The 15,420-nt window shown below is 39.3% G+C and overlaps 1 protein-coding gene across 5 annotated transcripts in view; it reads left to right on the top strand.

Annotated features, from left to right (window-relative positions):
- Positions 1-482: 482 nt before the first annotated feature.
- The window catches only part of BGAL10 (beta-galactosidase 10), an 85,720-nt gene continuing 70,782 nt past the window's right edge, over positions 483-15,420 (top strand). The window contains exons 1-3 of one of the 5 annotated variants that reach the window (XM_089828934.1): positions 483-1,140; positions 3,024-3,119; positions 3,276-3,388. In XM_089828934.1, the coding sequence (XP_089685060.1) occupies positions 958-1,140; positions 3,024-3,119; positions 3,276-3,388 (392 nt within the window). In that variant the 5' untranslated portion in view covers positions 483-957. Of the gene's footprint in view, positions 1,141-1,523; positions 2,399-3,023; positions 3,120-3,275; positions 3,389-15,420 lie in introns of those variants that run through there. The other 4 variants (XM_089828935.1, XM_089828936.1, XM_089828938.1 and 1 more) reach the window with 4 other exon arrangements.

The following is a 15,420-nucleotide window of genomic DNA, read 5'->3' as shown; positions in this document are numbered from 1 at the left end:
AAATGCATAAAAACCTTGATTTAGGGAGATCATTTTTTGCGAGGTTTTTCGTCATTTTTGTTGCTTTCGTCATATTTGCTGGATTCGCAGAGCAAAAAAAAAAATCCTAGAAAACCATCAATTATTATTAGTACATCTATTATCTTTTAAAACTAGTTTAAAATTAATAATTAGAAAGTAAAATAATAAAACATGTTCGATTTAGGAATATTTGATAGCATATGAAAATTAGTATTTCATTTGTTTTACCTCGGGCGCATCCGGCTCAGCCTAGGATATCATGTTAAAAAAATTACAAATTTGAAGACCAGATGAAGACCGTTGTCTTTTTTATTTAATAATTTCTGGCCTTTATATAAACTCCCAATCTTTGAAAAATCATCTTTTTTTAATATTGGGAGAAGTTTTTTTTCTTTAAAAAAATAATTTATTATCATTGCCCTCAATCTCGATGTTTAATTTAGCTGTGTGTAACGAGAACTAATGAATAAGAGATAATCCGTTAGTCCAGTTGAAGCCAAAAATTTAATGTCCAAGTATAGGCACCTGGATAAATGAGAAACAGCAGCTACAGCTGATCCCACTTCCCCACTGGACTTGGGTGTTTGTCAGTGCAGCCAGCTAAAAGCCAGCCCAGTAAATAACACTCGACGTATTAGAATGTCCGGCAACAATACTTATTTATTGCTATTGATCGGCTGGCATCAACTTCACAAAATCGCCACATTTACCCAAAATCAAAGATCACCAAATCTTTAGTTTTATGTGAGGAATAAAGCCAATATTTAATTCACCGACTCAATCAATACACCTGAATCTCATCCAAACTGATCCTCACACAAGGCATCCGATTCCATAACGTGCTTTGTCTCTTGATCTCCCCACACATATACACCCACAGAAATGTGTATATATTAGCATGGGGGAGTGCCCAATAAGTCTGTGAGAGTAGTAACAATGGCAACTGTTACTCAAAGAGCTCTCTTAGTGTGGCTGTTCGTCTTCATCATATTTACGGTGGTGGATCTTAAGTGGGCATATGCTGCAAATGTCTCATATGATCATAGATCTCTTATTATTGATGGCCAAAGGAAGCTGCTCATGTCAGCTTCCATTCATTATCCTAGGAGCGTTCCTGCAGTGAGTTTCTCTGTTCTCCACATAAGATATGTAAACTATTCCGCGAACATGAAATCCAATGCCACTGCTAACATTAAAATTCAATGGTCATAAGCTATGTGTAAAATCCACTTATTAAAGTATGTTATGTCATTGTTAATATACAGTTCAATGGCATCTCTCCTTTTCGGACAATTTTGTATATTAAGTTTAGACTAAAGATGGGCAGTGAATGAATTGGTATGCTTATGTAACTATTAGTCAAGTGGCTAGCCCACATTGAGATACCTCAGTATAATGCAAATGTTGTCTTTAATGGCCTAATAGTTTGATTGGGTGTTTTATTGGTTTACTTTTGTATACCGTGACATTGAAAAGTCTGTGGTAGCCCAGTAGCGATGTTGGCTGTTTTAGTCAGTTTAGCACTCTGTTATGGGGTCGTTTCTGGCATTCATTGAATATAGACAACCGTGGAAATCTAAGAGGCTTTTTAACAATGAGAATGATAATGATAATTTTAACGCTGTGTGTTGGTAGATGACTTCTGACATTCACTAAATACCGACAGCCTTGAAAATTTGAAAAGGCTACTGGATGACAAGAATGATAATGTTTACCTTTTGGCGAGATGCAAAACTGTGATTCAAACCTTGATATGTAGCTGGTATTTGCACCGAATGGGTTTGTATGATTTGGGTACACATTCAGTTATCTATGATCGCGGTAATGGTGCTGGATTCCTTGTGGAAGTAATTAGAGAAAAGAGGAGTCTGAGTCTATTTTGTCTATTTTGCTAACATGTTCGATGAATCCATGTTTAGGAGTTTTACTGTCAATGATATTCAGTGGTTCGGCAAGAAACTGATGATGTCAAAATTGGTTCACCGCCATGTGCTTCTGGTACTAAATAGGATTGTGTAGTCGAACTGTAAGTTTATGTACCCGTGGTCCCGGTAGTGGTGCTTGCATGCCTGAAACTTTCTTGGGCTTCTTAGAATTGGGGGCTCCCAGCTTGCGTACATTACTGGCATGATCGATGGACCATGGCAGGAGTTTGGTTGTCATTTAATTGCATTGGTTTTCACATGTATGCAATGGTGTTTCAGCTCTAGTAGGTCTTATAGGCCGTTGTTCAGTAAATTTCAACTTGGACCTGGTAAGAGCTTAAATTTCTGTTTGAAGTAAAATTCAGACTGATTCACTTGTTATATCAAATCAAGAGAAATAAGAGTTCACACTCATATTCGGCGGGGAATCTTATTTGGAAATGGACGTTGTGGTAATTTTTTTTCTTTTCTTTCCTTGGAGACTTTGGGTTTTATATTAGACTATAGTCTACAACTTGACCGAACAAGGAAGAGAGAAATTTGATTGTCGTCTTAGGGATACAAACTTCTTGGGACACTGACAATTTCATAAATCCACAACCATGGTATGTATGATATTCCTGAGTCACATGGTCGAATGAGAAAAACTAGCTGCAGAGATTTATCCAACTTACCGTGCAAGCAAAGAAAACATGGAATTCAATGTGTGTGTTAGTACTAGACAGCTTTTATGGTGCAGGCAACTAATTAAATCTAATGCCATATGAGGTTATGAGAGAATCACATAATTGCAAAGGAAATGGAAGAGAGAAATAGATGTCTATGCCAGGGCTGCAAATTCCTTATATATCACACAAGCAACTTAACACATCTAATACAGTGGCATAATAAAACTGATTTACATGAAATATACCTTACTCTCATATTTATTGATGTCTGTAATTGGTAAACTTGAGGTGTAGTGTGAAGCAAAAGAAGTTTTCCTACTGTTAATTTAAGCAAAAGAAGTTTTCCTACTGTTAATTTAAAAAAAAATATCGGTGTAGGTTGTACTGATTAGCTGTTTGGGTTGGACAGATGTGGCCAGATTTGATTGCGAAAGCCAAGGAAGGAGGAATTGACGTGATTGACACTTATGTGTTTTGGAATGGGCATGAACCTAAAGAAGGCACTGTAAGTTCCATTTCTTATCTACTGCACAGATTAAAAATAATAAGTTCTTGTTTGACACTTCGTATCTGTTTGGATTTCTTTTGCTGCAAGCTTCACTTTTTCACACTAACTGCAGTTTAATAAAATAGTAGAATTTCCATATATGTGATTGTGCAGTATTACTTTGAAGACCGTTTCGATTTGGTCAAGTTTGTGAAGATTGCTCAGCAGGCAGGGCTTTACGTGAATCTGAGGATTGGTCCATTTATAGCAGCAGAATGGATTTTTGGGTTTGTTTTTCTGCCTTTTGCACTCATGCATTGCTATTTTCTTTCAGGATAGGTTGAGTGAAGGCCAAGAATGCAATATACAACTCTAGTGTAGCAATCCACCAAAAAATGCCGATTAAGCTCCCATTGAAGTATTGCAAATTTATATGCAGGATAGGTTGAGTGAAGACGATGAATGCAATATGCAACTTTCTTCTAAAAATTCACAACAAATTGCTGATTAAGCTTCCATTGAAGCATTGTAAATTAATATGCAGATAATAGTTGATACACAATTTTGGAAGCTTGCTACTGACAACCTCAGTTAGATCAAGGCTATGCCATTGGGGGATGCACAACTTCGCTGAGATGACCCTTATTATAAAGGTCACCAAAAACCCTAATACTGAGCTTATGTCAAATTTGTCAAATACTTAATATGTAACTGTTAAATCTCAAACAGATCCAACTTATAGAATGGATATAACAGGTGTACTGATAAATAAAAAACAACAATATTCAGGAGAACAAACAGATCTGTGACACTTCAATGGTAATATCAAAAAGGTAAATGAATAACAATGTTCATACTTAGTTTTTATACAATGAGATTAACAGCAAGAACCTGAGGTTTTCCAATAAATCATCATAGGCATGAATACACTCCTCCAAGTCTGACTGTAAACCTGCTGATGAAGTTACTGACGGATTTGGGACTGTCCCTGTCGGCTCTTTACGAAAATCGTGCTGAATGCCGTCTCCAGTTGCTATAGTTTGTGCAATCTTGCTTCAGTTATAATGGCGTACTGGTCATCTGAGTCAAAATGGTATCTGAGAATCGTTCCCAGCTATCCTGCGAGTCGCCCAATGTTTGATACAAATCATGCTACAGATCGATTTCCGACGAGTCCAGAGAAATTCGCTTTTAATCTCTTAACACAGTCAATATTGGATCAAACAACACCTAGTTTTAGCCGCCGAAATTAACAGACGCACATCATGAATGCGTAGCTTGTTGTCGGGAATGCCCAGACTCACAAGGAATGCCCCCGATTATTCCCAGACTGTGGTCATGGCTGCCGTTTTGACCATTATATTCGCTTTAACTCAAATCGCGTGGCCGATTATTTCCTGTCTGGCCCGAAACCCGCCATTAATCTTTTGCAAGGAATCATGAGACGCCGATAATCATGAGACGCCGACAGATCAGATGGCCCGCACTTATTAGCTAGAAGGAGAACTCTGCTTGTGATTCCGTCTACTGACTGTAATTCCGCCTCTTTTACTTGAAACGTATATCAGACTCTTGTCTGATCCCAATCGATATTTTGGCTTCCACTACGAATTTTCCCAATCTTGCAATAATCTTGAAAGATGGCGATTTATTCCTCTTAGTCAATCAAAAATGCAAGAATCTCTCACTTGGCCTTAGGCCACAGATTTTCGCTCTGTTGAAGTGACTGCAATATCACTCCAAATTGCAATAATTTGGATGATATTCCACATCCTCAAAATTGCTTACCCATGGAAGTTTTCGTTTCCAAGGATAGTTTGAGAATTTGTAGACCCAATGACTACAAATTGCTCCAACTGAGATAGAAGTCGAATCCACAAAACCGCTTGTCTCCAATGGGTGCCCCCTGCCCTCTATTTATTTACTTTTTGAGAAGTCGCTGGAAGCTTCCAGAACAACTTATTATAATGTATTTTATTATTAATTAACTTTATAAAATTAAATAAATAACTTTATAAAGTTAAAGTACAATCTCAATTCGACATTAAAACAAGTAGGCCCCACTTACTGGATAATAACTTTCTGAGAGCAAGAATGTAATCATCTGTCAACAGAATGACTCTCTCTCCAAAATCATTTGCCTACGAGAGTCAATGATAGGCAAATCCCCGATAGAAGTTATGTCGCTAGAAAGGGGACATGACAGTTCGCCCTTCCTGAAATTGCTTGTCCTCAAGCAATCCCAAAGCTGGATGCTGCAAAATTGTTTCATTTTCCCAAGTGGCATCTTCAACTGGTAGATCTTTCCATTTAACCAAATATTCTCTGATTACCCTTCTGCGGAGCTGTTTTTCCCTACTTTCCAAAATGAATTTCGGCACTAAGATCAATTTCCCTTCATCATCCAAAAGAGGTAATACTGTAGAAGGTACCACATTCTGTACCAGCGCCTTTTTGAGGCGCGACACATGGAACACATTATACATTTTGCTATCTGCTGGAAGCTCAAGCTCATAAGCCAATTCCCCTATTCGTCTGGTGATCCTGAAAGGCCCATAATATCTAAGCTTAAGCTTTTCTGACCCACTTCTTTTAAGAGTAGATTGCCGAAAGGGCTGAAGCATGAGGTAAACCATGTCACCAACCTCAAAGCTTCTCTCAGTTCTCTTCTGATTTGCATACTGCTTATATTGATTCTGTGCCCGAGCGATATTATCCCGAAGAGTGCTAATAATGTCTTTACTCTCTTGAATCAAATCCCCGGCACGTGGAACTCGGACATCCCCCATCAGCAAGTCAATAAAGCTCGGTGCATCATACCCATATAATGCTCAGAAAGGTGTCATCTGAATTGACATGTGAAAAGTGGTATTGTAACAATATTCACACAAATAAATCCATCTTACCCATGCCTTCTGCTGATCAGCCACGTAGTTCCTCAAGTAGCCTTCCACCCACTTGTTTACTATCTCCGTCTGTCCATCAGTCTGCGGGTGATAACTAGTACTAGGTGTGAGCTCAGTGCCACATAACCGAAACACCTCATTCCAGAAATGACTCAAGAATCTACTATCCCTGTCACTGACAATACTACGGGGTATCCCATGTAACCTGAAAACCTCTCTGAAGAAAACTTCAGCTACCTGTACTGCTGTATAAGTAGTGGTGATGGGAAAGAAGTGAGCATATTTTGTTAGTCTGTCCACCACCACATAAATGCAGTTGTGTCCCTGAGCCTTGGGCAACCTTGTAATGAAATCCATGGATATGCATTCCCACTTTTGGTTTGGGATGGGAAGTGGCTGTAGGAGTCCTGCTGGGAAAGTGTGCTCTTGTTTATTCTTTTGGCAAACCGGACACTGACGAACATACTGCAATACATCCTTCTTGAGTCCTTTCCATGTAAACCGTTCCCACACCTGTCTATATGTTTTAAAGTACTCGGGATGACCAGCTATGGGTGAATCATGAAGAGTCCGCATAATAGACCGTTTCACCTTCGATCCTGGGACTAAAAAGATCCTGCTCTTGTAAATGATCAAGTCATCCACAAGTGAATACCTGGTATCAACAATTGTTCCATCAACTATCCCAGATGCCCAAGAGTCTCTAGCATACTCTGCAACAATCAAATGCTTCCAATCCTCAGAGATCTCAATCATCGCACTAAGATGCGGCCTGCGTGACAAGGCGTCTGCTACCACATTCTGAGTGCCCTTAACATATGATATATCAAAGTCGTATGCCTGTAGCTTACTCACCCATTTCTGCTGTCTATCATTGAGATCTCTCTGCCCAAGGAAATGTCTCAAACTGTTGTGGTCAGTTTTTATACAAAACTTACCACCTACTAAATACTGCCTGAACTTAGCTAATGCATGCATGATAGCTAACATCTCCTTGTCGTAAATGCTGAATGTTCTCTCTGGCCCACGGAGTTTCCTGCTCTCATATGCAATAGGGTGTTTGTCCTGCATCAAAACAGCCCCAATACCATCTCCTGAGGCATCACACTGAAGTTCAAATGGCTTGGAGAAATCGGGCAATGCTAGTACCAGGCATGAAGTCATGATCTCCTTAAATCTGTCAAAACAAGCCCGTGCCTTTGCTGTCCAAACAAAAGCTCCCTTTTTGAGCAAATCTGTCATAGGAGCTGCATGTCGCGAATATCCGCAAACAAATCTGCGATAGAAGCCACATAAACCAAGGAATCCTCTCAGGTCAGGTTCTCAGGAATAGGCCACTCCACAATAGCACGAATCTTAGCAGGATCCATCCGTACTCCTTCTCTGCTGATAATATGACCTAAGTATAATAACTCGGTCATACCCAAATCACATTTGGACTCTTTGGCATACAAAGACTCTGCCTGCAAGGTCGTCAATACTGTCTCTAAATGCTCCATATGCTCACGCCATGTCCGACTGTATACCAAGATATCATCAAAGAAAACCAACACAAATTTCCTCAGCTGATGATGGAAGACCTTATTCATGGTGGACTGGAAAGTAGCTGGTGCATTGGTCAACCCGAATGGCATCACTACAAACTCAAAGTGTCCACAATGACATCTGAAGGTAGTCTTCTCTATGTCCTGTTCTCTGACTCTAATCTGGTGGTAATCGGATCTCAGGTCTATCTTACTAAAGTAGCATGCCCCATGTAGTTCATCTATCAACTCATCAATTCGTGGAATAGGATATTTGTTCTTAATGGTCTTCTTATTCAACATTCTATAATCAATGCACATCCGAAGAGAACCATCTTTCTTTTTTACCAAAACTACTGAAGAAGCAAAAGGAGACTACTAGGTCTAATGTGTCCCATTGCGAGAAGCTCCTTGATGGTTTTTTCTATTTCATCTTTGAGCCTCTTTGGATGCCTGTATGGAGTGATCATAACTAGTTTAGCACCCTCTTCTAATTCGATGATGTGCTCAATCCCTCTATCAGGTGGTGTACCAGGTGGAATATCGTTGAATACCTTACTATACTTTTCCCTCAATATCTGGATGTCTGGATGATATTCTGTCTTTTGTTGTTCATCCTTTGCAGGCATGAGAGTACACACGATTGCCCATTCAATATCGTTATGCCTCACCAATCTTTCCAATCTTCTGAGAGAAATAGTTCGGATATCACTATTCCTGATAGCTCTCAACACATGCTGCTTCCCATCTACCTCAAACTTGATCTCCATGTCCTTGAGACGGAAAGTGACTTCGCCCAATAAACGTAACCATGCCATACCCAAAACGATATCCAAGTCGCCCATATTGACCACATGGTAATCTGCTTTAAACTCATAATTATTCAGACGTAAAGGCATGTCTCTGACCATTCTATTGCACTTAAGAGTGTATCCATCGGCAACCTGTACTCGGAGATCCTCAAACTCCTCTGTCTTGATTCCACGGCGCTCAACCAGACGTGCATCAATGAAGTTGTGTGTGGCACCTGTATCAACCAATGTGATCGCCTTCTGTCCTGCTAGAACACCACGTAACCTAAAAGATCCCTCCTGCTGAGTACTAGACAAACGCCCCTGCTGTAAATGTAACTCAATTTCTTCCTTTTGTTCTGAATTTCCTGTTTCTCCTTCAGGTTTTGAACTATTGTGATCATCCTCTTTTGCCGTACTGTCAGAATCTGATCCTTCGTAATGTGCCCACATAATTCTATTGGCTTTTCCCTTAGGTCTCAAAGGACAATCATGGTCCTTGTCATATGGTCCTTTGCAATAAAAGCATAGTTTCTTTTATGCGCAAGTCGTTTAATGCTTCTGCATCCAGGGGTGTAGTAGATTTTCTTTTGGTATCAATACTCTTCCCTTTATTCTTATTAAACTTCTTATTGTCTCTAAAAGAAGTAGTACTCCTGGCAGTGAACTTGCTAGAAGGTGCTGTAAGCTCCATACTCCGTGCTTTCCTCATAGCTTCCTGCAGTGTTGGTGGGTCAAATGCCTTAATCCACCCCTTGAGGGGTTCAGACAATCCCTCTGTAAATAATATAACCAATCGTCTCTCAGAGACATCTTGTACCATAATTGACAACCTCTGGAATTCACTGATATAAACCTCCAAATTGCTTGACTGTCTCAACTGTGCGAGGTCGCGGAAATAAATCTTTGGATCCTTCTTATCAAAACGCTCAACCAATCTATCCACAAAGTCTTGGTAGGATGTCACCTGATTGTGCTGCAAAGTAACCATCCCATGTGACCACCAATCATGAGCTGCGCCTTCCAAATTCAAGGTGGCATACCTGATGGCATCTATCTCAGACATAGGCCTTAATGCTAGGAAGGTATCCAACTTATGAACCCAAGCCTGTGCTGTCCTCTGACCACTACCATCGAAAGATGGTAAAGTGAGTTTCCTAACAGCTCGCTGCAACTCACTATCATGACCTCCTTTAGACCTCCTATTCTGACGGCTGCTCCTCAAGTGCTCTCTCCTTTGGTTCAGATAGCGATCAAAGTTCAATAGTTCACGCACATGTGGGGGTAATGCCTGCCATTCTGCAGTAGCAGCTCTAAGATCATCCTGAAAACCATCTGGCGAATCGTCTTCTCCTATCTCCTGAGCCTCCTCCCTTAGAAAAGTAGGACGAGTAGGCCTATTTGCTGTCCATGATCTGCGCCTAGGAGCACCCTGTGAGCCTGCCACACTTTTATTATCATGATCAAGTGTACCTCTACCTTGTTCCTGAATCCTGGGCTGAACAACTCTCTCCATTATGGCAGTCAAAGCTTGTAGTGATTGAGCTATTTCTTGCTGTCCGGTAGTCATGATTCTGTAAAACTCTCTGGTTTCATCATCATCAACTCTGGGAAATCTAGGTGGACTCTGTGACTGTCTTTCACCCATATCTCTGCCCTTAAATATTGTTCTCTTGCGAATATAATAGCTGGAATATGGTTGCATAAAATATTCTACCCAATAGGATGGCAGGAATACTGCTCTAATACCACTGAGATGACCCTTATTATAAAGGTCACCAAAAACCCTAATACTGAGCTTATGTCAAATTTGTCAAATACTTAATATGTAACTGTTAAATCTCAAACAGATCCACCTTATAGAATGGATATAACAGGTGTATTGATAAATAAAATAACAACAATGTTCAGGAGAACAAATAGATCTGTGACACTTCAATGGTAATATCAAAAAGGTAAATGAATAACAATGTTCATACTTAGTTTTTATACAATGAGATTAACAGCAAGAACCTGAGGTTTTCCAATGAATCATCATAGGCATGAATACACTCCTCCAAGTCTGACTGTAAACTTGCTGATGAAGTTACTGACGGATTTGGGACTGTCCCTGTCGGCTCTTTACGAAAATCGTGCTGAATGCTGTCTCCAGTTGCTATAGTTTGTGCAATCTTGCTCTAGTTATAATGGCGTACTGGTCGTCTGAGTCAAAATGGTATCTGAGAATCGTTCCTAGCTATCCCGCGAGTCGCCCAATGTTTGATACAAATCATGCTACAGATCGATTTCCGTCGAGTCCAGAGAAATTCGCTTTTAATCTCTTAACACAGTCAATATTGGATTAAACAACACCTAGTTTTAGCCGCTGAAATTAACAGACGTACATCATGAATGCGTAGCTCATTGTCGGGAATGCCCAGACTCACAAGGAATGACCCCGATTATTCCCAGACTGTGGTCGTGGCTGCCGTTTTGACCATTATATTCACTTTAACTCAAATCGCGTGGCCGATTATTTCCTGTCCGACCCGAAACCCGCCATTAATCTTTTGCAAGGAATCATGAGATGCCGATAATCATGAGACTCCGGCAGATCAGATGGCCCGCAGTTATTAGCTAGAAGGAGAACTCTGCTTGTGATTCCGTCTACTGACTGTAATTCCGCCTCTTTTACTTGAAACGTATATCAGACTCTTGTCTGATCCCAATCGATATTTTGGCTTCCACTACGAATTTTCCCAATCTTGCAATAATCTTGAAAGATGGCGATTTATTCCTCTTAGTCAATCAAGAATGCAAGAATCTCTCACTTGGCCTTAGGCCACAGATTTTCGCTCTGTTGAAGTGACTGCAATATCACTCCAAATTGCAATAATTCGGATGATATTCCACATCCTCAAAATTGCTTACCCATGGAAGTTTTCGTTTCCAAGGATAGTTTGAGAATTTGCAGACCCAATGACTACAAATTGCTCCAATTGAGATAGAAGTGGAATCCACAAAACCGCTTGTCTCCAATGGGTGCCCCCTGCCCTCTATTTATTTAATTTTTGAGAAGTCGCTGGAAGCTTCTAGAACAACTTATTATAATAACTTATTATAATGTATTTTATTATTAATTACTTTATAAAATTAAATAAATAACTTTATAAAGTTAAAGTACAATCTCAATTCGACATTAAAACAAGTAGGCCCCACTTACTGGATAATAACTTTCTGAGAGCAAGAATGTAATCATCTGTCAACAGAATGACTCTCTCTCCAAAATCATTTGCCTACGAGAGTCAATGATAGGCAAATCCCCGGTAGAAGTTATGTCGCTAGAAAGGGGACATGACATTCGCCTTATTGAATCCTGAATCTCCTAACCAATAAACTGGAGGCTCTGTCAACTTGAAATATGTCTGCTCTACTCAACTAGGAGACAGCCTAATAACCAAAATAGATTACATTTCTGGAGGGCATCAGTTCCACAATAAAAATTTGTATTGATTCTATTTTCCTGGGTGTAGGTTAAAAGGGTGCACATGATAGGGTTCTATTAAGTTTGTGAGAATAAAATTCAGGTTTTTGGATATTTTTTGAGAGCCCCAGTTGAAGACTTCCAAGCATTGCTGGTGAAATGGAGTACTATTTAATGTCCACGTCCATAAGAGACTCCACAAAGGCATTCTGACCATATTGGTGGGATTTACATACCACTATATTCATCCCAGATGAGGATGCTAAGTGAAATCATATGCTGAGCATAACTTTCCCAATACCATCTAACATCATATTGAGAACATATTCATTTTACACAACATTTGATATTCTTAATGCTTGCAAATAATACTTATTGTCTAGTGCAAATATACATGCTACAGAGATTGTCAGGCAGAATGCCGGCCATACTGTATGAGTGCCATAAATGATATATTTGGAATCTTGCTACTGGCAACCTCAGTTAGATGAAGGCTACTCCTGCAGAACTTCGTCATACTGAATCATAATCAATCAACTAGAGATTCGTGCAACTAGAAAACATGCCTGTTCTGCCAAATTAGAAGAACCTAATATCCAAAATAGATTAATTTTTTTAGAGGTGTCACTCCTCGCGGTACAAATTTCTATTGATTCCATTTTTCTAGGTTCAGGTTAAGGGGGTAAAGTGGGAGGGTTTCATTGAGTTTGTGAGAATAAATTCAGTTTTTTGGAAATTTGTTGAGAGCACTGGCTGGAGACTTTCAAGCATTGCTGTTGAAATGGGGTACTCTCGAATGTCCATGCCCACAAGAGACACCCCAAAGACATCTTGATCATTTTGCTGGGATGTATATACGACAATATTCATTCCAGATGAGGATGCTAAGTGAAATCATATCCTAAGCACAACCCTTCCAATACCATCTGACATCATATTGAGAACATAATTATTTTACACACATTTGATATGCTTTGTTGCTTGCAAAGAATACTCTTATTATCATTGCAAAAAAACATGCTACAAAGATTGCCAGGCAGTATGCCAACTCAGCCATGACAAAAAAATAGAATAGATTTTCTGTATAAACACTATGAACCTCCAACAGCTTCACAGCAACATGTAGGCAAATTTTATATTACAAAGTGCAGTCACAACAGATAGTTATTTCAATAAATCACAAGATCAGTTTGCCTGATATAGATATGAGGGATGTCTGTACTAGGGGTAAGAGTATATAGTAAGGTGTTGGCTTTCTAGCTTAGTAACTCAAACATGTATATGACAGGTCAATCAACGAGTAAATGTTTATTTGAATTAGAAATTGAGTCAATTTGTGTGCTGTGAGGCAAGCATATTTGGGTGTCACAACTTTACAATTAAGTTATGAGGATCATCTCATCTGTTTATTGGGGCTAAGTCATCTGTTCTAAACATCATAAACATCATATGTAGTCTAATTCAGTGAGTCTTATTCTACTGTTTAAAGCACCTTACAGTACCAACTTTAATTATGTCAGTCAGTGCACAAAATTCATTTGGAAAAAGGAAGCTCGATTTAGAACAGATTTAACTTTAATAAAATCCTTTTGAGATGCAGGTTTCATGTAACATAGTTTGTCAGAAGAATGGACTAGATTGTATAGGTATTCATGCTCTTCACTATTATGCGGCTAAGTTTAAATCCCTAAAATATTGAAAACTAAGTTACTAATGCCGGTTCTGATGCTGATGCGTGGATGTGTGGATTTTTTTAGGGGGAATTGGGATGCGTTTGGGTGCGTCCATATATATATATATATATATACACACACGTATGTATGTATACTATAATTTATGCATGCAAAGAAATGCAAGAAATATTCAAAAATAAACTAAGTTGCCCATACGGGTTCGGGGTTCGGGTTCGTGGGTTCGGGCAATTTTTTTTTTCCCATTTGGTTTCGTGAGTATATATATATACATAAAAAAATAAGAGTTCGTTGTGGGCCCTCCCGGGTTCGTTGTGGGTCCTCCTAGATTCGCCATCGGTCTTCCCAGGTTTGCCATGGGTCCGTCCGGGTTCACTGCAGGTTTGGGCAGGGTCCTTAATGTGGACTGTGGGTCCACCCCCTGCCCAAACCCGCAGCGAACCCGAACCTGTGCGAACCTAGATCCGGATCCAGGCAGCAGGGTCTAAATCCAGTAACTAAGAAATAAACCATTCCACGTCATGATACTTCACCATTGATAGTTCAAATTGAAATAACAGTAATAGTCTAATTTGTAAATTACTCAAGTTCAAGATTCCAATGCAATTTGAATTACAAAATCAAAACATAGTTCATCGTTCAATGTTGATCAATCAATTAAACACATGTTTTTTAAAGTCACCTAAATGACTGGGCGTTCAAAAAGTCCGGATGCTCTCCAGATGCACCTGGATGCTGCTAGATTCTCCCCGGATGCTCTCAGACGCATCCCGTGCACATTAGCAGGTGCTGAAACAACTTCCTGCCAGCATCTGTGCAGCAGCCAAACGCATCTGAGTATCCAAAAGCATCCACACTTGCATCCTAGGTTTTCCTGAACGCATCAGTATCTTAGATAGAAAACTGCAAACCCAATTGTTTAAAGATAGTTCAATTATAATAAATTGTAACTTATGATATGAACACTACGTTCATCTAAGATGACCGTTGACAATTATGTATTGAAGATTCCCATAAGTCAGCTATGTGGAATTCTTTGAATAATCTATTGGCAGAAACCAAGTGTCAACACAATCTTGATGCAGGTGCTCCATGTCTATTTTTTATTTTGTTATCTTGAGCTTTTTGTCTTTAAGACAGACTAGTCTTTGAAGCAGCCTCAACGCTTTGGTGAGAACCCCTTTCTTGCTTCCATGGAACTGGAGAAGTCTCCGACACAGACTTGTCTATTGATATTGATGGGTGGTTGAGTGCTTCGAAGAACTTGGAATTTGGTTCAGTTGATTCATTATGGTTCAGGCGTCATTTGAACCATTGCTGGCCCCCAATCAACTTTTCCTATCAAAGTATGTGTTTTATTTGAAGTCTCAACCACTTTATAACATTAAAACTTCAACTCCAACTCTGATTGTGAAAAACACCACACCACTATTGGTCACACATGCTTTAATGATGCAAAGCTTAGTCTGACACTGCAGAATCGTGTCTAGCTGCAATAGTTGTCAAGCATTGGAACTAATTCCTCAACCTTCAGTAATGCTACTGCCATTTTATTTTCATCATTCAACATAAATGGCTTGAATAACTACATTTTTTATATTTACTAAAATAAATGACTTTGTAGCTTGCCAGGTTCAACCAAAAGCTCCACAACTCTTTGTATGATCATGAATGGAACATAATAAAACAGTTCTACATTTGTTCTATACCTGTGCACTCTATCCCGCAAAATATAAATACCATGTGTCCTATGGTAAACTGATGTGTTACATGGTGCTGGATGAAACAATTATTGTACGTATATGTAGTAGCACCAAATGGTCCATAACTTGGGAATTATGTGTTGTATCCATGTGAGATATTTTCATGAATTCCAAGCGATCACTTTTATGATTTTATCTGTTATGGGTTGTCAATTGACATTCAACTTATCTAAGTACCATGT

This window comes from Cupressus sempervirens, chromosome 5, assembly GCF_028749045.1.
Source record: "Cupressus sempervirens isolate cs-2001-9-10 chromosome 5, ASM2874904v1, whole genome shotgun sequence".
Taxonomy (NCBI): Eukaryota; Viridiplantae; Streptophyta; class Pinopsida; order Cupressales; family Cupressaceae; genus Cupressus; species Cupressus sempervirens.
This window is presented reverse-complemented; position numbering and strand designations above follow the sequence as displayed.